Source organism: Manis javanica, chromosome 11 (genome assembly GCF_040802235.1).
Source record: "Manis javanica isolate MJ-LG chromosome 11, MJ_LKY, whole genome shotgun sequence".
In the NCBI taxonomy this organism is placed as follows: Eukaryota; Metazoa; Chordata; class Mammalia; order Pholidota; family Manidae; genus Manis; species Manis javanica.
In genome coordinates, this window is record NC_133166.1 from 112,762,104 (window position 1) to 112,787,138 (window position 25,035).

Here is a 25,035-nt window from a genome sequence, read left to right on the forward strand (position 1 = left end):
CCTATGTTTGGAGTTCTATATTTCTCCCTCCATTTCCATCAGTTTTTCTTGGCGTAATTTGCAACTGTTTTATTAGCTGCTCACACATTCAAGATTTTTTCTTGTTGAGATGACTCCTTTGTCATTATACAATGTCCCTGATAATATTCCTCGCTCTGAAATCTAATTTGTCCGATACCTACATAGACACTCACTCCCGCTATCTCCTGACTTGTGCCAGCAGGTACATCTCTCCATTATTTTATTTTTAGCCTGTCTATGTCTTCATATTAAAGTGAGCTTCTTGTAGACAACATATAAATCACACCTTGCTTTTATCTAATCTAATTATCTTTTAATTGGAGTGTTTATACCATGTACATTTAATGTGATTGTTGACATAATTGGGTTTTAATCTACCATCTTGTTGTTCTTTACTGGTTCCACTTCTTTGCTCCATTTTTCCTCTTTTTCTGCCTTTTTTAATTGAACATTTTTTTATTATTCTGTCACCACCATTGGCTTATTAATTATGCCTCCTTTAAAAACACGTTTCAGTAGCGGCCCTAAATTTACAATATAAATCTGTAATTTACTGTGGTACAGTTTTAAGTAAGGCTGTGCCTCGCATATGGTGCGGGACTGTCACGACACGCGCCTCCGGTTCCTCCGCCCCCACATGGCGTCACTGCTGTCACCTCCACCCTCTCATGCCTTGGAAACCCCACGATATGTTTTTCTTTACATAATTAACTTTTAGAGTGATTAAGAAAACAGCGCCTCATATTTTGCCATTCTCAGAAGACTTTATTTCATAGTTTAGATCCAAATTGTTGTCTGGTATCATATTTCTTTTGCCTGAAAAGCTCCTTTCCTGTGGCTGCCGTCACGCCCAGCCTTTAGGAATTCATGAAGTGCTCCCCTGGTGCATGCGGGCTCCTGAGGTCACCAAAGGGGCCGGATGGGACTTGCTGGGCCCTCCCAGGCCAGCGGGGGCTTTCGACAGACCACCGCAGGTCCCAGGCCCTGGGCGGTGCTAACGTGCGGGCATCAGATGGGAAGGGAGGCAGGTCAGGGGGGGCTCAGCTGAGCAGTGGGCCACAGCCACGGCCGCGATCCTCAGGAGGCAGTGAACAGAGAGGGGGAAGAGCTTTGAGTGCCCCCCCATGCCAGCCCTGACTGGCTCCTCAGCCACTGTGGTAGGGCACAAGGGCCCACACTCCCTGAGAGCCTCCATTCAGTCGGGTGTAAGTGTGCCCAGGGGGTGCGAGTGCCCCCCTCAGGCCTCCAGGGTAACCCACAGGTTGCATACCGCACTTGGTCCTCAGCCCAGGGACCCAGGGTGCCCACCCCTCCCCACCTGGCCAGACGCAGCCCCCACAGCCACAGGAGGCCGCTAGCCTGGCGCTCTGTCCTGGAAGGACTAGAAGAGTCTTTAGAATTCCCTTTCGGCGGCTCAGGGCAGCACAAGGGGCCAAGCCCAACTCACAGAGCCACTTGCCAGGCACATGCAGCCAGTGGGCATGTGGACGTGTGCCCGTGCACAGCCACACATGCACACACGCCATGCTGGCCTCCCTCCTGGGGCCACAGAGCTGACCGCCGCTCCTGGGAGCGGACCTGAAGGTGCTGACAGCTCTGCCCGCACCTTCGCAGCGGCAGGAAGAACCACGCAGCCACTCCTTCCGCTTCCCAGCAGGAGCCGGCCTGCTGCCACGGGATCCATGGGCCGGAACTTTCTCATTTTTTGCTGGGTAGAACCCTGAGTCGGGCACGTTTCACACATACACACACACACACACACACACACACACACACACACACACACACACAGTTCACATGTGCACATTCTCGCCCAGCCTGCCCTGACCCCTCCGCACCCAGTGAATCACACCAACACAGCGTCTCTGCCCAAGTTTATTTTTAAAAGCAAAGAATTGAACAAAGGCTTGGAAAATAAATATCCGCAGAGAGGAAGCCAGTTCAGGGGGTGGGGAAGCTCAGAGGGTCAGCAGGGGGGAGCGCGCAGGGAACGGACGAGGCGCTGCGCCGGGGCAGCGAGGGGGGCTCAGCGCCTCCCTGGACGCGACACCCCCGCATCAGAGCGCCGGGTGCGGCGGGCGGTTCCGCGCTGCTGCGGCAGGAGCTCGCACGTGGTGTCCCTGCACAGGCAGCTCTCGATGTGGGTGTAGCTGTGGCTCAGGGTGCCGCCCCCGGGGCAGTCCAGCGCCACCTCCCGCTGGCTGGTTCGCTCCTCCTTGCAGCAGGAGCACCTGTGGTCCAGGCCCTGGGCCTCGGCCGAGTACCTGGGGGAGGGCCGGAGTGAGGGCCTCCCCTTCCCGCTGGAGGGCAGACCCGCCCGCCACCCCTACCAGCCACACTGCGGCCGGGACTCACATGGCGAAGGTCCCGCAGGACCCGGAGCAGTAATTCATGATGACCTTCTTGCTGCAGCCAGCGTGTGAAATTCTCTTGGTGACAGGGATGGCGGAGCAGGGCCGCACGGTCTCATTGCGAGGGATGCCTGGCAGGGGGTGGGGCAGAGGTCTGGGACAGGGTGTCCACCCCTCCCAGGGGCACCCCTCACCATAGCCTCTCCCCACCCCCAGTGCACCCGGCCTCGGCCCTTGACCCCCTCCCGGGAGGCAGGCACCCGCCTTGGCTGCCCCCTTGGCAGCCAGGCACCCCAGGCGATGCCCTCAAATCTGTCATCTGGCTGAGTGTGTCACAGGGGCACAGGGCTCCCAGGGCACTGGCCCCTCATGCCATCTTCCCAGGTGGCTGCTGGTGTTGCCCACCCACCGGCCTGTACTCACATTTCCTGCAGCAACCGTTGGGCATGAGTGTCTCTGAGCCCTGGGGAGAAGGACAACAAGCCTGGCATGCCAGCCCTGCCCAGTGTGGGCAGCACCGTCCCTGCCCTGGGACACGAGGAGCCCCCCTCCTCACACGCATGGCAGCCCAGCCCTGACGGCCGCTCACCGGAAGGCAGATGCTGGGGTCAAAGTCGGGGCAGGTGATGTTGGAGACAGACGAGATGAGCTGGTTGTGGATTTTCACGCAGCTGAAGAAGGTACAGTTATTCTTGGGGTCCCTCTGCATGTCCCCAGGCTGTGGGCACAGGGCAGTCATGAGGGCGGCAGGCCAGCCCAGGAAGACAGACCGGAGACGCCCAGCGTCCCCCACTGTCCATGTGCAGCTTCCTGAGTGGGAGGTCCGGCCTGCAGGCCTAGAGCCATGGAAGCCACCAGCCTGTAGTCCACAAGCATGTGCACGTCCTCACCCCAGAACCGAGAACGGGACCTTATCTGGGGAAAGGGTCTTTGCAGATGTGATCAAGTGTAGGGTCAAAGACCAGGTCTTCCTAAACCCAGTGACACATGTCCTTATAAGAGACAGGAGAGGGACAAAGACCACAGAGGGGCCACGTGAAACCAGGCAGAAGTGGGAGGGATGCCTGGAGCCCCAGGAGCTGGGGAGTGTCCTTCCCTAGAGCCTCTGGAGGCCCGGAGGACCTGCCGACTCCTTGGCCTCGGAATCTGACCTCCACACTCAGAATTGTTCCTGGAGTTTCCAGCCCCCAGTCCGTGCCCCCTTGGGCCACTCAGGACACACGCTGTCACCCTGGCACTGGGACTGCTCAGCCAGGGCGAAGGGAGGCATCCCAGCCCCTGCCGAACACACCATGGGCAGGTGGGGCTCCCGCACCTTCAGGATGATGTGCTGGCCACCCGGCCGGTTGATGACGCAGCTGGTCTGCTCACATTTCCTGCAGCACTCCCCCGGGGCCTCCACCGGCTCGAAGCCCTGCGGGACACAGGCCTGGGTGGGCACTGGGAGGAGGGGCCCACGTCCCCGGGGGCAGCCGTGGGGGCCTGTGGGAGGGAGAAGCAGGTGTGGGGGCTTACGGGGCTGCAGACGGTGTTGCAGGGCACGTGAGTGCAGGAGATGGTGTTGAGCTGGGTGGTGGTGTTCCTGTTGTGGGTGCAGGTGCAGTTCTGGCACTTGGAGGAATAGACTGGAGAGCCGGGCTTAGGGCACAGGGAGAGATGAGTGAGGCGGCACAGCAGAGAGAAGCCAGGCTGCCCGGGGCTATCCTGCACGATGGAGCCCCATGCTCAGCCTGCCCCGGCCCCCTCCCCTCCACCGCCCCGCGCGCCCAGGGCTCACCCAGTACTCAGCGTTCCCGAGGACACACACGCCCTTGGGCACTTGGGAGAGAGAGAGAGGATGCTGTCAGCTGTCAGCAGGGCCCGCTGGCCCCCCGCGGACAGCGTGAGGGATCTGAGGACCCCAGGAGGAAACCCCCTCACCCGCATCACCCTCAGACAGCCCGCCCCGCCCACTCACCGCAGGAGTAGAAGGGGCAGCACCTCCCTGGAATCATCTTGCTCTGCACTTCGAATCCCAGCTGGCACACAGGAGGTGTCTCCTTGCACAGGCTGGCATTGCACTCTGGAGAGAGTGGGGAGAGGCAGTGGAGCCCCCGCAGCCTTCCCCGTGGGGCCGGGGTGCGGCAGGGACGCCAGACCCTGGCATATCCATCTCCGGCACCCACACCCTGGTGTACACTCCCGGAGCCCCAGCCCCCCGCAGGCCCAAGGCAGAGGCTCCCTAGCTGGCCAGTGGGGGGAATGCACAGGGTGGACATGTACAGCAACCCCCCTGGGGCCCCGGGCGCGCCCTGCCGGCGCAGCCTTACTGCAGGAGGTGACATTGCAGCAGGTGTCTGTGGGGTCCACCTCCGTGACCAGGTAGGTGCCGTCCTCCGCGCACTTGGTGACGGTGTTGTGGCCACACTTCCTGGGCTGGCAGACAATGCCGCTGCCGCCCTCCAGGCACACACAGTCCTTGCAGTCAAACTCAAAGTGCTCCCCAAACTGCAAGGAGGGGCGGGTGAGCAGGGAGAAGAGCAGGCAGCACCCGCCCAGCCCACGGGCCAGGGCCGCCCCGCCGCGTGTCTGGGCAGCCCATGGAGGGCCCTGTGGGACACCCCGTGCCCTCTCCACCTCCCAGCACATCGGGCAGGTTCATTTTGGACCAGGTCACTGACATCACAGCCACCACCTGCTCACCAGCATCTGCCTGCACAGGCCTGGCCCGTGCCAGACCCATCACGTGTCGGTGGGGTTTATGCAAAACACTGTTAAGGAGTCAACCACAGCAGAAGACGTGGACAGCAGTGCAGTGGCCAAGACGTCATCTCGGGTTTACACAGAGCATCAAGTGACTGAGGAGTGGGTGGCGTGTAGGGGTAGATGGACAGATGGAGGCTTATGTGAACAGAAGGACAGATGGATAAATGGATGAGAGGATGGATGGATGGATGGATGGATGGATGGGTGGGTGGATGGATGGATGGATGGATGGATGGATGGATGGATGAATGAGTGGATGGATGGATGGATGGATGGATGGATGGATGGATGGATGGATGGATGGATGGATGGATGGATGGGTGGGTGGATGGATGGATGGATGGATGGATGGATGGATGGAGGGATGGATGAATGAGTGGATGGATGGATGGATGGATGGATGGGGTGGATGGGTGGGTGGGTGGGTGGATGGATGGATGGATGGGTGGGTGGGTGGATGGGTGGGTGGATGGATGGATGGGTGGATGGATGGATGGGTGGATGGGTGAATGAGTGGGTGGATGGATGGATGGACTGGTGGGCGGATGGATGGATGGGGTGGATGGGTGGGTGGGTGGGTGGGTGGATGGATGGATGGCTGGGTGAATGAGTGGGTGGATGGATGGATGGACTGGTGGGCGGATGGATGGATAGGTAATGGACAGGTGAGTGGATGGGCGGACATCCCTGCTAACTCGGGCTTCCAGGACCTGAATGAGTTGCTCTTCAGTCTCTGAGACCGCCATGTTCTCATGTTCAACCCACTCTACCCTCCAAAATTCAGGGTTTGTGGGAGAATCCCACCTCAGCACCAAGGTGGAGGGCCTACCTTTCTGGGCACGTTGTCGGGTCCCACACAGCCTAGTAAGGGAGAGGAGACCAATCCTGTTAGCAGAGTCCCAGGGCAGCAGAAGCTGGGGTCTGCCTCATGGGGCCAAGGTGAGAGGGCAGCATACCACACAACTCCACGCAGACATCGAAGCCAGGGGCGTAGCTCATGGTGCCCTCAGGACAGAAGCAGCCTTCCACCAGGCGTGTGCTGTTCTCTTGAGAGGGGCTGGCGGGGAGGTGTCATGAGATGGGTGTGCGGCCAGCGGTGCAGTGGCGCACTGGCCACTGTGCCTAGGCCGTGCCACCGCCATCCCAGCATGTCACCTGGCAACTGACCTGGACATGCACGTGGGCTCCTTTACAGGACCACAGGCCCGGTACTCCTTGTGAGATGGGCACGTTATCGCTGCAGGAGGGAGGCCAGAGTCAGGAGGGAGGAGCTTGTGACCCCCCTGGCAAGCAACTGCCCTGCCCAGCTTCGCCCATGCCAGCTGCGAGTGGCTGGCTGCCTGCGGCTGTCTGCCTCAGCCCACATGCTGCCCCAAGTTAGATGGTGGTACCCCATTGTGCCAAGCAAACCTAGCAGCCCCCAGACCCTCCAGCCTGCCCCCCTTCCCCACCCTGAGGCCCAACCTGTTCTCCTGGGTGCCTGGACCCCCTCCCCAGACTGGCTTCAGGCTGGGCACAGCACCTGGTAGAGCCCACAGACCCCAGGCAAGCAGGCAGGCACTCACGGCAGGTCCCATGGGTGTGGTTCCGCCAGTCGACACAGATGCCCTCGTGAGCACAGAGGGCTGCGTAGCTCTGCAGACTGGCACACTCCAGGTCCGAGCCAGGCACAAGGCAGCTGTCGAACACGCAGGCCTCGTAGTAGTGCTGAGGAGGTGCCAGGGCATGGCACTGGGCAAAGAGGCTGTGAGGAGGGGCCTGGTCACTCTCTGGCTGCACTGCCCACCCCTCTACTCCCCCCCACCCGGCGCCCCCACCTGGGCTGCCCTCCTGGAGCCGGGCTCAGCCTGCACCTGACCAGACAGGTGCTCATGGGCTCTGGGTGAGAGCAGGGAAACAGGACGGGCCTTAGGGAAAGGGGCCGGCACCGTGGCCTGAGGAGGGCTGTGGGCTGGGCTCGCAGGGACGGAAGCTCTAGCTAAATGGCTCCCCGGTACCAGCAGCCCATCTCCAGCACCCCAGCAGAGGACCAGCCAGCCTCAACTGCATGCCTCTGGGGATGAGGCACTCACTCCTGTGGAAGCCAGCTTTGGGAATGCCCTCTCTCTGTCTGAGCCCAAATCTTCCTCCCTGACATCAGCCCTGAACACTAGCTCTGTCCTGGGTTGGCCAGTTGGCCTTGGGTTTCAAGTGCAGCGACCCTGCACATCCCAGGAGGCTGGAGAGGTCGGAAGGCCAGGAGGGCACAGAGATGCCTGACAGGCAGTTTAGTGCAGTGGAAATCAGGGGCCCAAATCCTGGGCCCCTCTGAGGCCCGGCACCTGCTCATGGTGCCCTGACCTCCTTCTGCACTCCCAGCCCCACACTCAGACCCCTGCCTCATCTCCTCTCTGCAGACAAGGTTTCGGGGGGACACAGAGAGCCAAGGTGCCCCCGAGACTCTGCGGCTCACTGCGACCGAGGCAGCAGACACCCCCGGGCACCTGTCTTTGATGAGCTCGCAGAGAGGAGATGCACAGTCCTTGTGTGTGGTGGCACTGGTGCCCCGTGGCAGCGTGGTGGCCGGGTGCTCCGTGGTGAAGCTGGTGTGGGGACAGTGAGGCTTGGAGGGGTCGTTCACCACCCACTGGTCAGCTGCGACCTCACAGCTGGAGGTAAGCTCCCCACTGGGCAGCACGCAGTCATCCGCGGTAGTGTTCGTACATGTTCCTGTGTTGGCAGGAAGGCCCGTGTGTATCAGCGCCCAGCCCGCACCGCCCAGTGGGCCCCTGCTGACCTCCAGTCCTGGCCTCCTGGTGACCAGCCGGCCGGGGCTGGGGGCCCAGACCGGGGACAATGGCCTGGGGGCCTTGGGCAGAGCAGCAGAGAGACCACAGCCAGCAGGCAGGTGCTCTCCCCGGCCTCCGCCCAGCCGCCCTCCCCAGGGCCAGGGCACAGGAGCTGAGGGGCTCACCACACTGGCCCTTGGTGTTGTTTCCAAACAGGCGGTAGGGCAGCCTGATGGAGAAGGAGAGGCCGTTGTAGGAGATGAGGGCGCCCAGCTCAGGAATGTCCACCACGTAGTTGATGCCTGATCGCTCCACCTGCAGCCCGTACTTCTTATAGGGCAGCGCCACCACCTGTTTGTTGATCTGCACCTGCAGCCGGCACACACAGGCTTGGGGGTGTACACAGAGGGGTGGGCGCCAGCCCTGCCCTGGCCACCTCGGGAGAGGGAGACTTGTGTGTTGATCCAGGCAGGTCAGGGCAAACTGCATCTTCAGGGAGCACCTGGGCCACCCCAGGCCTGCAGTCCCCCCTCTTGCCCACTGTGCCACAGCAGGGGCTCCACCAGCCTGCCTCCCCTGCCTCCCCTTGGCCTTTCCCTCCCTCGCTCTGGGCCAGACGTGTGCGGTCCCAGGAGCACGATGGCAGGGGCACTGCCCTCAGAGACCCCAGGAGACCCTCGGGCCATGCAGAACCCAGGCTCCCCGGCCATGGGAACCGATGACTCCACGTGGGTGTGGGCCCACTCCCCCCATCCTCAGCAGGGCAGCTCCTGCCACAAAGATCTGGAACTAGGGCGGGCAGTGGGGCATGAGTGGGGGATGTCAAGGGGCCTCTGAACGCGCCCAGAGTGCCCGTGAAGACAGCTGGCTGTGTGCCCCGCACACTGCCACTCCCGCCCACGCCCAGCGCGGAGGTGCAGCCCCGCGCCCCCAGCACACCTGCACTTGCATGGGCATCAGCTTCACGGTCTTGATCAGCACCTCCTGGGTCTCATGGCGCACGATGAGTGTGCGGGGGCAGGACACCTGGTCACGGGGGTCACAGTGGTAGTTGTCTATGTAGACCCCAAAGTTGTCCACTGTGGGGGTGATCTCCTCCACCAGCACGTACGTGCAGTTGCCCTGGTAGCTGTAGTAGAGCCCATCGAAGGTGACGTAGTGCGGGTCTCCCCAACCTGTGCAGTAGCCTGCAGAGGGAGCCCAGGTGAGCTGGTGCCAGGCCCCCGCCGGGCTGGGGTGGGGGCGGGAGTCAAGGGATGGGTGGGAAGAGCGAGCAGGGACAGGGCAAGGCCACAAGTTCTGGCTCCTGGGACACATGGGGCATCCAAGCTGGGGAGAGGGACTCAGCTCCAGCCCCTGACAGTCCATCTCCCCACTCGCCCGCAGCGCCTGCTCTAAAGGGGTCCTGGTTCCGGAGCCCAGGGCCTGGATTCACACTCCAGCTCCGCCTCTCAGAGCTGGGAAGCAGCCTCAAGGTGGGAGGTGGCACCACAAGCCCAGCCCTCTGCTCAGACCCCCCTGCCTGAGACAGGGAATAAGCCAGAGTGAGAAGCCCCTCAGGATAGAGCCGGCCCCCGGCAGGTGCTCAGCAACTGGGGCATCAACCCAACCAGTGCCTGTTCCCAAGGACCTCAGGCTACAGCCCCCTGTCCACAGAAGGGGGAGGTGGGGAGGGTCCCTCTAGCATTGGGGGCTTACAGTCACACTCCCAGTGCCAGCAGCAGCCGTTGGGGTCCCACACTTGCACAGGCTGGAGGCTGTTGGAGCACGTGGGCTTGGGAGGGGGCTCACACTTCACCTCCTCAAGCTCCACCACATTGTCATGCTTGCACGTGGCCATGGTGCAGTTACACAGCCACCACGTCTCATTCTCCTGTGAGCCAGAAGGACACAGGGTCAGGGGGGACCACCTGGCCACCCCGCCCACAGAGGAGCACCTCCCCAGAGCTGGAGGCTAAGGACAGCCCATCTGAGAGGCAGCCAGCTGCTCGCTGCAGCAAGGACCACGTGGCTGAGAAGGTGGGGGACTCAGCAGACTGCCTAAAGCCTTGGCCCTACTGGGGTGGCGGGGCACAGGGACAAGGAATGGGACATCTAATGACCAGAGAAAGACAGGGCCTCCAGCTCTGTGCATCCAGATGGTGAGTGCGTTCTGGTTGCTGACCTGCCTGGGAGGATCGAAGTCCAGACACCCAGAGGGCTTGGTGCTTGCTGTGGGCATGGATTGGCTGGGCTTCGAGGGTGTGGGTGGCGGAGAGGGTGTGGGTGGGCAGGACCAGTTAAAGAACTGCAAGTTGCAGTTCAGAGAGCAGTTCACATAGTAGCACATGTCTCCATGCGTGCCGTTGTACACCAGCTCACCTGCGTAGGGGAAACCCTGTCCCTACTCCATCCACAAGGACATGAGCAGGTCCCCACAGGGGTCCCCAGGGTGCCCACCACCCAACATTTCCCCAGCACATGGCCACAGCAGTGGAGCTGGCCACAGAGACAGCCACCCACACCCACAGCCAGTTCCCCAAGTAAGCTCCCAGTTGAGCCTAACATTAGTCCCACTGCTGGTAAGAGCCCCACTAGCCTCTGCTGCCTGAGAGCCAAAGATGAAAGTATGGGTACCTGGAGCATAGAATGTGCCATTCAAATAGCAGCACCACACCAGGCCGGAGGATACTGGGCCAGTGCTCATGCTGATGCTGGGGGAGATGATAGGGCTGACCGTTGGGGTAGGCAGGCTGGAGCTGGAGGTGCTGGTGGTCTGTGGAGTGGGTGGTATGGGCGTTGGAGTTGAAGGACTCCCTGTCAGTGTAGGGGTCCCTGTAGTAGAGGTGGTGGTAGGTGGAACACGTGTCACTGTGCTGATGGTGGTGGTGGGGTGGGTGAGAGGAGTTGTGGTCCCCATAGTGGAGGATGTGGGAGTGGGTGTCGTGGTTTGTGGAGTGGTGGATGCTGGAGTGGGTGTCATGGTCCCTGTGGTGGTGGATGTGGGAGTGGGTGTCATAGTCACTGTGGTAATGGTCATGGGAGTGGGTGTCATGGTCCCTGTGGTGGTAGACAAGGGAGTGGGTGTGGTGGTTACCATGGTGGTCGTGGAAGTGGGTGTTGTGGTCCCTGGAGTGGTGGATGAGGGAGTGGGTGTTGTCCCTGTGGTGGTCATCGAGGGTGTGGGTGTCATTGTCCCTGTAGTGGTGGACGAGGGAGTGGGTGTCGTGGTCACTGTGGTCGTGGTTGTGAGAGAGTGTGTCGTGGTCCCTGTGGTGGTGGACAGGGGTGTGGGTGTCGTGGTCCCTGGAGTGGTGGTGGATGTGGGAGTGGGTGTTATGGTCCCTGTGGTGGTGGATGCAGGAGTAGGTGTTGTGGTCCCTGTGGTGGTGGTTGTGTGAGTGGGTGTCATGGTCCCTGTGGTGGTGGTTGATGGAGTGGGTGTTGTTGTCCCTGTGGTGGTTGTCAGTGTTGGTGTCATGGTCCCTGTGGTGGTGGACGAGGGAGTAGGTGTCGTCGTCCCTGCGGTGGTCGTAGAGGGTGTGGGTGTCATGGTCCCTGTAGTGGTGGATGAGGGAGTGGGTGTCGTGGTCACTGTGGTCGTGGTCGTGGGAGAGTGTGTCGTGGTCCCTGTGGTGGTGGTCATGGAAGAGGGTGTCATGGTCCCTGTGGTGGTGGGAGTGGGAGTGGGTGTTGTGGTCCCAGTGGTCGTGGATGAGGGAGTGGTTGTCATGGTCACTGTGGTCGTGGTCGTGGGAGAGGGTGTTGTGGTCCCTATGGTGGTGGATGTGGGAGTGGGTGTCATGGTCCCTGTGGTGGTGGATGAGGGAGTGGGTGTTGTTGTCCCTGTGGTGGTGGATGAGGGAGTGGGTGTCATTGTCCCTGTGGTGGTCGTCAGTGTTGGTGTCATGGTCCCTGTGGTGGTGGATAAGGGAGTAGGTGTCGTCGTCCCTGCGGTGGTCATCGAGGGTGTGGGTGTCATGGTCCCTGTAGTGGTGGACGAGGGAGTGGGTGTCGTGGTCACTGTGGTCATGGTTGTGGGAGAGTGTGTCATGGTCCCTATGGTGGTGGACATGGATGTGGGTGTCGTGGTCCCTGCTGTGGTGGATGAGTGAGTGGATGTCATGGTCCCTGTGGTGGTGGACATGGGAGTAGGTGTCGTGGTCCCTGTGGCGGTGGATGTGGGAGTGGGTGTTGTGGTCCCTGTAGTGGTGGATGTGGGAGTGGGGGTAGTGGTCACTGTGGTCGTGGATGAGGGAGAGGGTGTTGTGGTCCCTGTGGTGGTCGAGGGTGTGGGTGTGGTGGACGAGGGTGTGGGTGTCGTGGTCCCTGAGGTGGTGGATATTGCAGTGGGTGTCGTGGTCCCTGTGGTGGTGGTTGTGGCAGAGGGTGTCATGGTCCCTGTGATGGTAGATGTGGGAGTGGGTGTCATGGTCCCTGTGGTGGTGGACGTGGGAGTAGGTGTAGTGGTCACTGTGGTGGTGGTCGTGGGACTGGGTGTCGTGGTCCCTGTGGTAGTGGTCGTGGGAGTGGGTGTCATGGTCCCTGTGGTTGTGGATGTGGGAGTGGGTGTCATGGTCCCTGTGGTGGTGGATGTGGGAGTGGGTGTCACAGTCCCTGTGGTGGTGGTTGTGGGAGTCAGTGTTGTGGTCCCTGTGGTTGTGGACGTGGGAGTGGGTGTAGTGGTCCCTGTAGTGGTGGATGAGGGAGTGGGCGTTGTGGTCCCTGTGGTGGTTGAGGGTGTGGGTGTTGTGGTCCCTGTGATGGTGGTTGTGTGAGTGGGTGTCGTGGTCCCTGTGGTTGTGGACATGGGAGTGGGTGTCATAGTCCCTGTGGTGGTGGATGTCGGAGTGGGTGTCACAGTCCCTGTAGTGGTGGTTGTGGGAGTGGGTGTTGTGGTGCCTGTGGTTGTGGACGTGGGAGTGGGTGTAGTGGTCACTGTGGTGGTGGTCGTGGGAATGGGTGTTGTGGTCCCTGTAGTGGTGGATGAGGGAGTGGGTGTTGTGGTCCCTGTGATGGTGGTTGTGTGAGTGGGTGTCGTGGTCCCTGTGGTTGTGGACATGGGAGTGGGTGTCATGGTCCCTGTGGTGGTAGACATTGGAGTGGGTGTCACAGTCCTTGTGGTGGTGGTTGTGGGAGTGGGTGTTGTGGTCCCTGTGGTTGTAGACATGGCAGTGGGTGTAGTGGTCACTGTGGTGATGGTCGTGGGAATGGGTGTCGTGGTCCCTGTAGTGGTGGATGAGGGAGTGGGTGTTGTGGTCCCCGTGGTGGTTGAGGGTGTGGGTGTCGTGGTCCCTGTGATGGTGGTTGTGTGGGTGGGTGTCTTGGTCCCTGTGGTTGTGGACATGGGAGTCGGTGTCATGGTCCCTGTGGTGGTGGACGTCGGAGTGGGTGTCACAGTCCCTGTAGTGGTGGTTGTGGGAGTGGGTGTTGTGGTCCCTGTGGTTGTGGATGTGGGAGTGGGTGTAGTGGTCACTGTGGTGGTGGTCGTGGGAATGGGTGTTGTGGTCCCTGTAGTGGTGGATGAGGGAGTGGGTGTTGTGGTCCCTGTGATGGTGGTTGTGTGAGTGGGTATAGTGGTCCCTGTGGTTGTGGACATGGGAGTGGGTGTCATGGTCCCTGTGGTGGTGGACGTCGGAGTAGGTGTCACAGTCCCTGTAGTGGTGGTTGTGGGAGTGGGTGTTGTGGTGCCTGTGGTTGTGGACGTGGGAGTGGGTGTAGTGGTCACTGTGGTGGTGGTCGTGGGAATGGGTGTCGTGGTCCCTGTAGTGGTGGATGAGGGAGTGGGTGTTGTGGTCCCCGTGGTGGTTGAGGGTGTGGGTGTCGTGGTCCCTGTGATGGTGGTTGTGTGGATGGGTGTCGTGGTCCCTGTGGTTGTGGACGTGGGAGTGGGTGTCATGGTCCCTGTGGTGGTGGACGTCGGAGTGGGTGTCACAGTCCCTGTAGTGGTGGTTGTGGGAGTGGGTGTTGTGGTGCCTGTGGTTGTGGACGTGGGAGTGGGTGTAGTGGTCACTGTGGTGGTGGTCGTGGGAATGGGTGTCGTGGTCCCTGTAGTGGTGGATGAGGGAGTGGGTGTTGTGGTCCCCGTGGTGGTTGAGGGTGTGGGTGTCGTGGTCCCTGTGGTTGTGGACGTGGGAGTGGGTGTCATAGTCCCTGTGGTGGTGGACGTCGGAGTGGGTGTCACAGTCCCTGTAGTGGTGGTTGTGGGAGTGGGTGTTGTGGTCCCTGTGGTTGTGGATGTGGGAGTGGGTGTAGTGGTCACTGTGGTGGTGGTCGTGGGAATGGGTGTCGTGGTCCCTGTAGTGGTGGATGAGGGAGTGGGTGTTGTGGTTCCCGTGGTGGATGAGGGAGTGGGTGTCGTGGTCCCTGTGATGGTGGTTGTGTGGGTGGGTGTCGTGGTCCCTGTGGTTGTGGACGTGGGAGTGGGTGTCATGGTCCCTGTGGTGGTGGACATTGGAGTGGGTGTCACAGTCCCTGTAGTGGTGGTTGTGGGAGTGGGTGTTGTGGTCCCTGTGGTTGTGGATGTGGGAGTGGGTGTAGTGGTCACTGTGGTGATGGTCGTGGGAATGGGTGTTGTGGTCCCTGTAGTGGTGGATGAGGGAGTGGGTGTCGTGGTTCCTGTGATGGTGGTTGTGTGGGTGGGTGTCGTGGTCCCTGTGGTTGTAGACGTGGGAGTGGGTGTCATGGTCTCTGTGGTGGTGGACATAGGAGTGGGTGTCACAGTCCCTGTAGTGGTGGTTGTGGGAGTGGGTGTTGTGGTGCCTGTGGTAGTGGATGTGGGAGTGGGTGTAGTGGTCACTGTGGTGGTGGTCGTGGGAATGGGTGTCGTGGTCCCTGTAGTGGTGGATGAGGGAGTGGGTGTTGTGGTCCCCGTGGTGGTTGAGGGTGTGGGTGTCGTGGTCCCTGTGGTTGTGGACGTGGGAGTGGGTGTCATAGTCCCTGTGGTGGTGGACGTCGGAGTGGGTGTCACAGTCCCTGTAGTGGTGGTTGTGGGAGTGGGTGTTGTGGTGCCTGTGGTAGTGGACGTGGGAGTGGGTGTAGTGGTCACTGTGGTCGTGGTCGTGGGAATGGGTGTCGTGGTCCCTGTAGTGGTGGATGAGAGAGTGGGTGTTGTGGTCCCCGTGGTGGTTGAGGGTGTGGGTGTCGTGGTCCCTGTGGTTGTGGACGTGGGAGTGGGTGTCATAGTCCCTGTGGTGGTGGACGTCGGAGTGGGTGTCACAGTCCCTGTAGTGGTGGTTGTGGGAGTGGGTGTTGTGGTGCCTGTGGTAGTGGACGTGGGAGTGGGTGTAGTGGTCACTGTGGTGGTGGTCGTGGGAATGGGTGTCGTGGTCCCTGTAGTGGTGGATGAGGGAGTGGGTGTTGTGGTCCCCGTGGTGGTTGAGGGTGTGGGTGTCGTGGTCTCTGTGATGGTGGTTGTGTGGATGGGTGTCGTGGTCCCTGTGGTTGTGGACGTGGGAGTGGGTGTCATGGTCCCTGTGGTGGTGGACGTCGGAGTAGGTGTCACAGTCCCTGTAGTGGTGGTTGTGGGAGTGGGTGTTGTGGTCTCTGTGGCTGTGGACGTGGGAGTGGGTGTAGTGGTCACTGTGGTGGTGGTCGTGGGAATGGGTGTCGTGGTCCCTGTAGTGGTGGATGAGGGAGTGGGGGTTGTGGTCCCCGTGGTGGTGGGGGGTGTGGGTGTCGGGGTCCCTGTGATGGTGGTTGTGTGGATGGGTGTCGTGGTCCCTGTGGTTGTGGACGTGGGAGTGGGTGTCATGGTCCCTGTGGTGGTGGACGTCGGAGTGGGTGTCACAGTCCCTGTAGTGGTGGTTGTGGGAGTGGGTGTTGTGGTCCCTGTGGTTGTGGATGTGGGAGTGGGTGTAGTGGTCACTGTGGTGGTGGTCGTGGGAATGGGTGTCGTGGTCCCTGTAGTGGTGGATGAGGGAGTGGGTGTTGTGGTCCCCGTGGTGGTTGAGGGTGTGGGTGTCGTGGTCCCTGTGGTTGTGGACGTGGGAGTGGGTGTCATAGTCCCTGTGGTGGTGGACGTCGGAGTGGGTGTCACAGTCCCTGTAGTGGTGGTTGTGGGAGTGGGTGTTGTGGTGCCTGTGGTAGTGGACGTGGGAGTGGGTGTAGTGGTCACTGTGGTGGTGGTCGTGGGAATGGGTGTCGTGGTCCCTGTAGTGGTGGATGAGGGAGTGGGTGTTGTGGTCCCCGTGGTGGTTGAGGGTGTGGGTGTCGTGGTCTCTGTGATGGTGGTTGTGTGGATGGGTGTCGTGGTCCCTGTGGTTGTGGACGTGGGAGTGGGTGTCATGGTCCCTGTGGTGGTGGACGTCGGAGTAGGTGTCACAGTCCCTGTAGTGGTGGTTGTGGGAGTGGGTGTTGTGGTCTCTGTGGTTGTGGACGTGGGAGTGGGTGTAGTGGTCACTGTGGTGGTGGTCGTGGGAATGGGTGTCGTGGTCCCTGTAGTGGTGGATGAGGGAGTGGGTGTTGTGGTCCCCGTGGTGGTTGAGGGTGTGGGTGTCGTGGTCCCTGTGATGGTGGTTGTGTGGATGGGTGTCGTGGTCCCTGTGGTTGTGGACGTGGGAGTGGGTGTCATGGTCCCTGTGGTGGTGGACGTCGGAGTGGGTGTCACAGTCCCTGTAGTGGTGGTTGTGGGAGTGGGTGTTGTGGTCCCTGTGGTTGTGGATGTGGGAGTGGGTGTAGTGGTCACTGTGGTGGTGGTCGTGGGAATGGGTGTCGTGGTCCCTGTAGTGGTGGATGAGGGAGTGGGTGTTGTGGTCCCCGTGGTGGTTGAGGGTGTGGGTGTCGTGGTCCCTGTGGTTGTGGACGTGGGAGTGGGTGTCATAGTCCCTGTGGTGGTGGACGTCGGAGTGGGTGTCACAGTCCCTGTAGTGGTGGTTGTGGGAGTGGGTGTTGTGGTCCCTGTGGTTGTGGATGTGGGAGTGGGTGTAGTGGTCACTGTGGTGGTGGCCGTGGGAATGGGTGTCGTGGTCCCTGTAGTGGTGGATGAGGGAGTGGGTGTTGTGGTCCCCGTGGTGGTTGAGGGTGTGGGTGTCGTGGTCCCTGGGGTTGTGGATGAGGGAGTGGGTGTCGTGGTCCCTGGGGTTGTGGATGAGGGAGTGGGTGTCGTGGTCCCTGGGGTGGTGGATGTTAGAGTGGGTGTCATGGTCCCTGTAGTGGTGGATGAGGGAGTGGGTGTTGTGGTCCCTGTGGTGGTGGACGTGGGAGTGGGTGTCGTGGTGCCTGTGGTAGTGAATGTTGATGTAGTGTGGGGTGTTGTGGTCTCCATGGTGGTGGGGGGTGGTGGTGGCAATGTCGTGCCACATGGACCACAGCAGTAGATGTTGATCTCATAATTGAGGCAGAATGGCTGTGGGATTACACCCCCTGGCTTCTGGTCTTCGTTTCTGCACACCAGCCCAACAGAGGTGTTGCACACTACTTGTTGACCAAGGTCTTGGATGGGAGTCTGGGGAAACATCGTGGCTCTGCAGAAGATGTTGGCTGCCCAACCTGGGTCACAGGCGTTCCCAATGGATTCAATTTCTCCACCTGGTTTGGTGAAGGTCGGTTTACCAGAATCCTGCCAGCCAGTCCACCAGCATTGAATACATAGAGTGGTTGATGACACTGGGGTGGTTGACTGTGGAGTAGGTGTGGTAGTAGTCACAGTTGTAGTTGGCATGGTTGTTGAGGTGGTAGAGATGATGGGTGGTGAGGTGGTAGAGACGGTGGTTGGTGATGTGGTAGAGATGCCGGGTGGTGAGGTGGTAGAGATGGTCATTGGTGAGGTGGTAGGGATGGTCGTTGGTGACGTGGTAGAGACAGTGGGTGGTAAGGTGGTAGAAATGGTCTTTGGTGACGTGGTAGAGACAGTGGGTGGTGATGTGGTAGAGATGCCGGGTGGTGAGGTGGTAGAGATGGTCGTTGGTGAGGTGGTAGGGATGGTCGTTGGTGATGTGGTAGAGACGCTGGGTGGTGAGGTGGTAGACACGGTTGTTGGTGATGTGGTAGAGACAGTGGGTGGTGATGTGGTAGAGACGCCAGGTGGTGAAGTGGTAGAGATGGTCGTTGGTGATGTGGTAGGGATGGTCATTGGTGATGTGGTAGAGACAGTGGGTGGTGATGTGGTAGAGACACCGGGTGGTGAGGTGGTAGAGGTGGTCGTTGGTGACGTGGTAGAGACGGTAGTTGGTGATGTGGTAGGAATGGTCGTTGGTGATGTGGTAGAGACGGTGGTTGATGAGGTGGTGGCCGGAGTGGTGGTTGGGGAAGTAGGGCACTCATCCATTGGCAGACAACAACTGACACGTATCTCATAGTCATAACAGACTCCGAACAGTCCATTTCCAAACTGGTCCTCGTTATTGCAGATGAACCCAAACGAGGGGCTGCACTGTGCCTTCTGGCCCAGCTGCTCCCAGCTGAGGTGGGGCTCTGTGGCCGACCTGCACTCGATGTCCTCGGGCGCCCTGCAGACGCTGTCGAACGTCTCCCGGTCACCACCGTCACTGCCCTCACTGGGGTGATGCTCATTGATCCAGTCGGACCAGAAGCAGCACAGCTCTAGGGAGGCAAGAGCCAGTCTTGGTCACCATGCCCAGAGCACAGCTCCAGGCATCCCTGGGACTCAGGGACCCCCTCCCATCACCATCGGACCAAGTCGTAGGCTCAGAGAGTTCATGGCTGGCCACCACCTCCTCCCTCCTTTTGCAGCTGAGAAACCGAGGCCTGGAGAGGGAAAAGCCCCCACGCCACACCTGGTGACAGACCCAGGCTCAGAGCTCTAGGCCACTGCCTCTCTGGGCTATTTCCAGATCTTTGTGCCAAAAAATCAATAAATAAGGAAAGGGCCACCCGTTCCTGTGAGGAAGCGTGCTGGAAGGGCTTGGTCTCCCCTCTGGACCAACAGCATCATGACACAGAGTTGTCCAAGCTCCCCTGCACCAGCCCTAAACCCAGGGACCGCGGAACCAAGGCCTCAAATACATCAACTCTCATCCACAAGCTGCCAGCCTGCATCTGGGATTCAGGAGCGCTCCTGGGGGCACTGCTCAGCCTTCCCTCCCCACCTGTCTACCAGGGGGAGGTGCCACCGACGTCCATGTGACTTACTCGGAGTTGTTGACGAAACTGTAATAAAGTGGGAAAAGGAGAAAAAGGGGTTGCCATTATACAGCTGCAAGTTTTTAAAAATCTTTTTTCACTTTCACAAGTTTCTTTTTCCTGTGGCCATCAAAGCCACGGTGGCTCGTTCCATGGCAGCTACGATTTCAACCAGACAACTGCAGAGGGATTTAAGGACATTCCTCTGCGTCCTCTAACCCCCAGGGATATTTTCATGCTGCTTTTGGGAAATGTCCCCAAGCTGCCTTCACCCTCCCTGCGGTCTGGGCTTGGGGATGTGGCCATGATGCTGAGTCCCGGAGCCCAGGGGACATCCGCTGAGTGAGAGGCATGTCAGCATCCTCTCCTGCACAGCAGGGGTGAGAGCCACTAGCAGGGTCACTTCCGAGGGCTCCAGGGAAAGTAGGAGCCACGGGAGGTAAGAGCCTGTAGCTTTGGGAGGCTTACCTGTGCTGGGGATGGTGGTGGTGGTGGTGGTGGTGGTGGGAGTGGTGGGGGTGGTGGGGGTGGGGGTGGGAGTGGGGGTGGTGGTGGTGGGGGGAATGGTGGTGGTGGTGGTGGTGGTAGTGGTGGGGGTGGGGGTGGGGGTGGGGGAGGTGGTGGGGGAGGTGGTGTGGGGGGTGGTGGGAGTGGTGGGAGTGGGGGTGGGGGTGGGGGAGGTGGTGTGGGGGGTGATGGGGGTGGTAGGGGTGGCGGTCGTGGTGGTGGTGGTGGTGGTGGTGGGGGTGGTAGGGGTGGCGGTCGTGGTGGTGGTGGTGGGGGGTGTGGGGGTGATAGGGGTCGTGATGGGGGGTGTCGAGGAGGTGCAGATGTTGAAGTGCTTCGTCACCGTCCCATTGGGGCCGCAGAGCTCCTGGTAGCAGAAGGAGCCGTCCTGGGTGTAGTTGAGGAGCTTCCCTGGGGGGCAGGAGGGAGGCCACCGTTAACACATCAGGAACAAGATAGACTCACAAACCACCCCCCAAGCCCCCCGTCCCAACAAGGGAAAGACTGGGTGTCCCCTGCCTTCAGCCAGTGGTAAACCAATTCCCCATTGGGACCCCATCCCCAGAACCCTAAGGGGGCCTCATCAGAACACAGAAGGGACGACAGGAATTCGCCACAAGGGCATCAGCTCCCCACCAGGGGACCCACAAACGTGAGGTGGGCCCCACCGGACGCTGCAAATCAGAGGCAGTCTGAGCCACACAGGAGCAGCTGAGGAGGAGCCAGAGCCCCAAGGGTCCAGGATGGGCAGCTGGGTGGCTGGTGAGGGCAGCTGCAGAGGGCCACTTACCCTCTTCCCACCAGCAGTCGGCTTTCGAGGAGTTAGTGCACATGCTGAAAAGCAAGTACAATGACTGCAGGCCCCGAGGGAGCACAGCCTCCCTAGGCCGGACCTCTGGCTGCCGGCCCAGCCCAGAGTAGGGCCCAAAGCCCCGGGGCACAGCCCAAGGACTGCTCCAGAGGAGCTGCCCGCTGGGTTCCAGCCCTGAGCAAGACAGAAAAGGGCTGAGGGGCCTGTTGCCCACTCCCCATAAAGGGGGAGCTGGTGTCCCTGTGCCCTGGCTCCTGACGTATGTGCACATGCAGTTGCCTATGGGCAAGTGCCTGTGTGTGCGGACCCCCAGCCCCACACTGTGAACTCAGGTACCAGAACTGGCAGTCCTCCTTGGGCGGCATGGGTGCTCCGGGGGGATAGCGTGTGTCCTCCGTATAGCAGCCACACTGGTCCGCTGGGATGCACTTCTTTGAGTCCTCGTCATAGATGGGCTTGTCCTTGGGGCACCGGGGGTAGCAGCCTGGTGGACACAGAGCACGGGGCTTGGACCACTACAGGGGATCCCACCTCCACCACGCCACCCATCATCCCCTTCTCTCAGTGTTTCTCTGGAAGGCCAGGGTCGGAAAGGCAGGGGCCAGGGTACCCTCTGAGCCCTGGACACAGCCAGGCCCCGACCGCCCACTGATAGACCACCAGGCCCCACCCAGACTGGTGGAGGGCCTGAGCTCCTGACCCCAGTCCCCCCACATGGCAGGACGCTCCGCCCCCAGCTCTGCATGCAGCTCCCACCTTCTTGTGCTAGTTCTCAGCTCACAGGCCCTGGAGAGGCCCCCAGACCCACAGTCCGAAAGCTACACCCTGTTCTGCCTGGCACTTCTCCAGACCCCACCCAGCCGCCCTCACCCAGCTCCCCGCTGCCACCCTCTGGAAAGCAGGGTCCCTCTCAGACTCTGAGTCCACCTGCTCCCAGGCCCCCCAGGGCCTGACTGAGGGGGACCCCAGGGGCAGGCCACTCACCCTCCAGGTGGGATACCGAGATGTTAGAGTGGATGCCGCTGAGGGTCCTGCAGGTCTCGAAGCTGCGGTTCCCACATGGCTCGTAGTGCCACTCGCACTCGTTAGGGGGGTTGTAGTAGTCACAGAAGATGGCTGCCAGGCAGGGGTGGAGTGGCGTGAGCCTGGGGTCCTCGCCTGAGCCTGGAGTCCTCGGCCGGGGACAGCAGGGCAAGACCGCACACGCCCTCCCCGGGATGGGTGGGCAGTGCTGCCCGCCCCCAAGCGGCGGCCCCCAGGTGGGCGGCAGGCACTCACGGCACAGGTCTGGGGTCCGCCAGTACACGCATGCTGCCTCCTTGGTGCACTCCTGGGCGTAGGTGGCCACGGCGGAGCAGAAGCACTCGCAGTCCCCGCCTGAGTCGCAGGAGCAGGAGTCGTGCACACAGGCCTCGTAGAACGGCTTGGGGTCCACCTGCAGGGGAGCCTCAGTGAGCCCCAGGCTGCACCACCCCCATGGGGCCAGCTTCCCTGCAGCGCCAGAGCTCCAGCCCCCTGGGGCAGTCGTGGTCGCCAGCACCAGCCTCCAGGGTCCCAGGGGGCTGGGGAAGCACTCAGTTGGCCCACCCTGCCCCACCCCCCACCCACTGCCTGGAGCTGAAGGCCATCTGGGCCATAGTGGATGGCACAGGAGGCAGGGGGCCTGGCCAGTGGGTTCCTCAGAGGACCAGGCAGTGGGCGGCCCCACTGTGCACAGGGCCCACACCTTCCCGGCCTGCCCACAGCCCACCCACCTTGCTGTGGCAGCTGCCGAAGACCGGGCTCTTGATGAGGCTACACTGCTTCTCGGCCCAGGCCCGGCGGTGTGGCCTCCTGAGACATGGCTCCGGGGTGGAGCTCACGTCTGGGCAGGTGGGGGCCTCCTTCCAGCTGTTCCCGAAGTCCAACTCGCTCTCCACCACCATGTGGTCCCGCGTGGTGAAGTCATTGCTGGAGCGGCTGTCAAAGTTCCCGCACAGACCACACACGGTGCCCTGCAGAGACAGTGCAGGCTTCACCAGGGCCTCTCAGGGGGCAGGGCAGCTGCACTACCCACTACGTGCCTGGAAGGCCAGGTGGGCGAGGGTGGCCACGCACCTTGTAGGAGGGGGCCAGCTTGATAAAGACGGTGGTCCTCTTGTCCCAGATGACGATGATGCCGATGCTGGCCTCCACCACCAGGTACTGGCCCACCTCCCGCGTGGTGTAGGCCACGTGGTGGCCCACATCCCTCTGGATCACCACACGGTGCCTGTCCTCCAGCTTCAGCTCCGTCCTCTGCAGCAGGAGAGACACCTTGTTGTGACGCCGCCCAGGGGTCCCTGAGGGGCCACTGTGTCATCAGGCTCAGGCTGCACTCACCCCTATGAAGATCTTGATGGCCTTGGAGCACGTGACACCCGTGGTGCCACAGGGGACGTTCTCGGTGATGATGCTGAAGGAGCCCAGAGAGGCATTCTGGCCGCAGTAGTCCTGGGGGCCCACAGGTCGTGAGCCAGGCTGGCCGGGCCCCCAGGGGCTCCCCCGGACCCAGCCCAGCTGGCCTCACCAAGCCTCAGCCCCACGGTGACAGGGGTAACCACCCCCACACCAGCCCCTCATTCCCACTGCCCCCAAGGGAGGGTCACGGAATGGGAGGGCCAGGAAGGGCCAGGCCCACCCACCTCCTGACCCCTCCCAGGCCCCAGGGCAGCACGGGCCCTGCAGAACAGGGACCACGACGCAGAAGTAGCGCCTGGAGCCGGGCACCCCACAGCCTCCCCTGAATGGCCACGTAGGAGCCATAGCCTCACCTGAACGGCCACGTAGGAGCAGTGTCCATCGAAGTCGTAGTGCTTCCCATCAAAGGTGATGTAGTGGCCGTTCCCATGGATAGAGCAGGAGCCGTGGCACACGGCCTGCGTGCACACCCAGCGCCCTCTCCGGCAGGTGCTGAGGAGAGGGAAGGGTTGTGGGGGACTGCGGGGGCCCTCCCACCGCCACTCGGAGACACGGTGACAGCTCCCCCAGCAGCTCTCCAACCACACCTGCCAGCCTTCACCAGCCCTGCACCCAGATCATGGCCCTGTGCCAGGTGGGGGCCATGTGACTGGCAGACCCAGCTGGCCCCATGGGAAGATGCCTCTGCCTGCAGCCAGCCCTTCAGGGCTCTCCGAAGACTGGCCAGCACAGGCCCTTACCAGGTGTTGCAGTCCACCTTGATGGTGTGGCCTGGGGAGTACAACTCCTTGTTGTGCACACATGGGCACGCCTCCTCCTTCACGCAGCCGCCCCGGCCATCATCAATCAGCCCCTCGGGACACACGCAGCCACTGATGCACTCCGTGTGGTACTGTGGGGTGGCCAGGAGGCAGGGTTCAGGGATCAGATGTGGGGCCCTGGATGGCCAGGCTGGCCCTGCCCTTGGCTGCCCCCTTTTCTGGCATTGCAGACACCCACTGTGGGCCCTCGCCACACCCGACCCCTGATCTTGCTCCCTGACCTGTCCCTCAAAGCCCCTCTGCTCAGGCTCACCCCGAGCCAGGGGACAGGTGAGAGCCGCTGGGGGCCCTACATGCACTCTGCCCCTGGTGGGCTAGGCGGGGCCGCACACACACCCAGGAAAGCCTCAGGGCCCCGCATCAGGCTCCTCACAGCCTTCCGGGAACCTGCCTCCACCCCAAGCCCAGGGCACTCCCCAGCACGCACGTAGCCTGCGGCCAGCGTCTGACAGCTGAGGGGGCGGGGGTTCCGGATGGCCAGCGAGGTCACGTTGTTACAGTCAATGTGGATTTTTGGGGCCGCACAGCCTGTTGGGCAGAGGAGCCACCTTAGCTCAGCTGAAGTTGGGGTGGGGGCTTGGACAGGCAAGGGGGGCCAAGGGCAGGAGGGTGGCGTCCACACTCACTCTGACTGATCAGCTTGACCTGCGTGCAGTGCAGCCTCCCGTTCCGGCAGACGCTGAGGGGGAGAGGCGGGAGGTGAACAGGCCCTTTGGGGCCTGGTGGCTCTGGGGCTGGGTGAGGAATGGGCTCCCCCAGGTGAAGCCGTCCCTGCCACCCCGTTACCCCAGCCCCCGGCACCCACCATCGCTCCTCTTGTCTCAGCACCACTTCCCCGGCCTCCAGGTAGAGTCCGCGGTGGTAGCAAGAACACTTGGCCAGGGTCACACAGCGGCCCTTCTCGTCCTGGAAGGTGTGGTCGGGGCAGCCGCAGCCATCCAAGGGTGCGAAGCCCTTGAGGCAGTGGCTGTTGGCCTCGGAGAGCGACCTGCAAGTCTGCTGGCAGGTGGTCAGGTTGTACAGGAAGATCTGGGAGCTGGGGCAGGAGCCCACGTCCTTGTCTGCAGGGGGTGTCGGCATGAGGGCTGGGCCTGCAGCTCCCGTCACCCCAGCCAGCGGCCAGGGGCCCGGTGTCAGGTCCCTGCCCCCTATGGAGCCCAGCGCAAGCACTCAACCCACTCTGCCCCGCGTCCCGTGGACCCCCATGCAGGCGCACTCACTGCAGACGCGCTCCCGCCAGCCCCACAGCAGCACGCCCTTGGCGGCACAGGCGCGCGCGTAGGAGGACAGGGCGGCGCACATGCAGTCCTCATTGTTGTGGCAGTTGCAGGTGTCGTACTTGCACCTCTGGAGGCAGACCAGGGCAGGCAAGGGGAGTGCACGCGTGAGCAAGTGTTCGGGGACACACGTGTGCACCCACACTCATGCCTGTGTGCTTACACACACACTCTCAGTAGCTTCCAGCAGAGCCTGGCAGTCAGCGACCGGTCAGAGGGGACGTGGGCTGGGCA

General features: G+C 61.6%; 1 protein-coding gene across 1 annotated transcript in view; it reads right to left on the bottom strand.

The window, feature by feature from the left end:
* Nucleotides 1–1,883: 1,883 nt before the first annotated feature.
* MUC2 (mucin 2, oligomeric mucus/gel-forming) overlaps nucleotides 1,884–25,035 on the bottom strand; it is a 29,044-nt gene continuing 5,892 nt past the window's right edge. The window contains exons 15-48 of the mRNA XM_073217367.1: nucleotides 24,745–24,871; nucleotides 24,330–24,585; nucleotides 24,151–24,203; nucleotides 23,952–24,052; nucleotides 23,444–23,595; nucleotides 23,057–23,195; nucleotides 22,626–22,736; nucleotides 22,362–22,541; nucleotides 22,019–22,258; nucleotides 21,543–21,699; nucleotides 21,249–21,380; nucleotides 20,601–20,748; nucleotides 20,244–20,287; nucleotides 19,645–19,864; nucleotides 18,956–18,978; nucleotides 10,502–18,406; nucleotides 10,050–10,246; nucleotides 9,584–9,758; nucleotides 8,825–9,072; nucleotides 8,071–8,254; nucleotides 7,601–7,826; nucleotides 6,683–6,861; nucleotides 6,285–6,354; nucleotides 6,074–6,174; nucleotides 5,947–5,978; nucleotides 4,682–4,859; nucleotides 4,330–4,434; nucleotides 4,150–4,190; nucleotides 3,888–4,010; nucleotides 3,688–3,786; nucleotides 2,962–3,090; nucleotides 2,796–2,835; nucleotides 2,377–2,503; nucleotides 1,884–2,285 (exon numbers count right to left, since the gene is read on the bottom strand). Of these exons, the coding sequence (XP_073073468.1) occupies nucleotides 2,048–2,285; nucleotides 2,377–2,503; nucleotides 2,796–2,835; nucleotides 2,962–3,090; nucleotides 3,688–3,786; nucleotides 3,888–4,010; nucleotides 4,150–4,190; nucleotides 4,330–4,434; nucleotides 4,682–4,859; nucleotides 5,947–5,978; nucleotides 6,074–6,174; nucleotides 6,285–6,354; nucleotides 6,683–6,861; nucleotides 7,601–7,826; nucleotides 8,071–8,254; nucleotides 8,825–9,072; nucleotides 9,584–9,758; nucleotides 10,050–10,246; nucleotides 10,502–18,406; nucleotides 18,956–18,978; nucleotides 19,645–19,864; nucleotides 20,244–20,287; nucleotides 20,601–20,748; nucleotides 21,249–21,380; nucleotides 21,543–21,699; nucleotides 22,019–22,258; nucleotides 22,362–22,541; nucleotides 22,626–22,736; nucleotides 23,057–23,195; nucleotides 23,444–23,595; nucleotides 23,952–24,052; nucleotides 24,151–24,203; nucleotides 24,330–24,585; nucleotides 24,745–24,871 (12,480 nt within the window). The 3' untranslated portion in view covers nucleotides 1,884–2,047. The remainder of the gene's footprint in view (nucleotides 2,286–2,376; nucleotides 2,504–2,795; nucleotides 2,836–2,961; nucleotides 3,091–3,687; nucleotides 3,787–3,887; nucleotides 4,011–4,149; nucleotides 4,191–4,329; nucleotides 4,435–4,681; nucleotides 4,860–5,946; nucleotides 5,979–6,073; nucleotides 6,175–6,284; nucleotides 6,355–6,682; nucleotides 6,862–7,600; nucleotides 7,827–8,070; nucleotides 8,255–8,824; nucleotides 9,073–9,583; nucleotides 9,759–10,049; nucleotides 10,247–10,501; nucleotides 18,407–18,955; nucleotides 18,979–19,644; nucleotides 19,865–20,243; nucleotides 20,288–20,600; nucleotides 20,749–21,248; nucleotides 21,381–21,542; nucleotides 21,700–22,018; nucleotides 22,259–22,361; nucleotides 22,542–22,625; nucleotides 22,737–23,056; nucleotides 23,196–23,443; nucleotides 23,596–23,951; nucleotides 24,053–24,150; nucleotides 24,204–24,329; nucleotides 24,586–24,744; nucleotides 24,872–25,035) is intronic.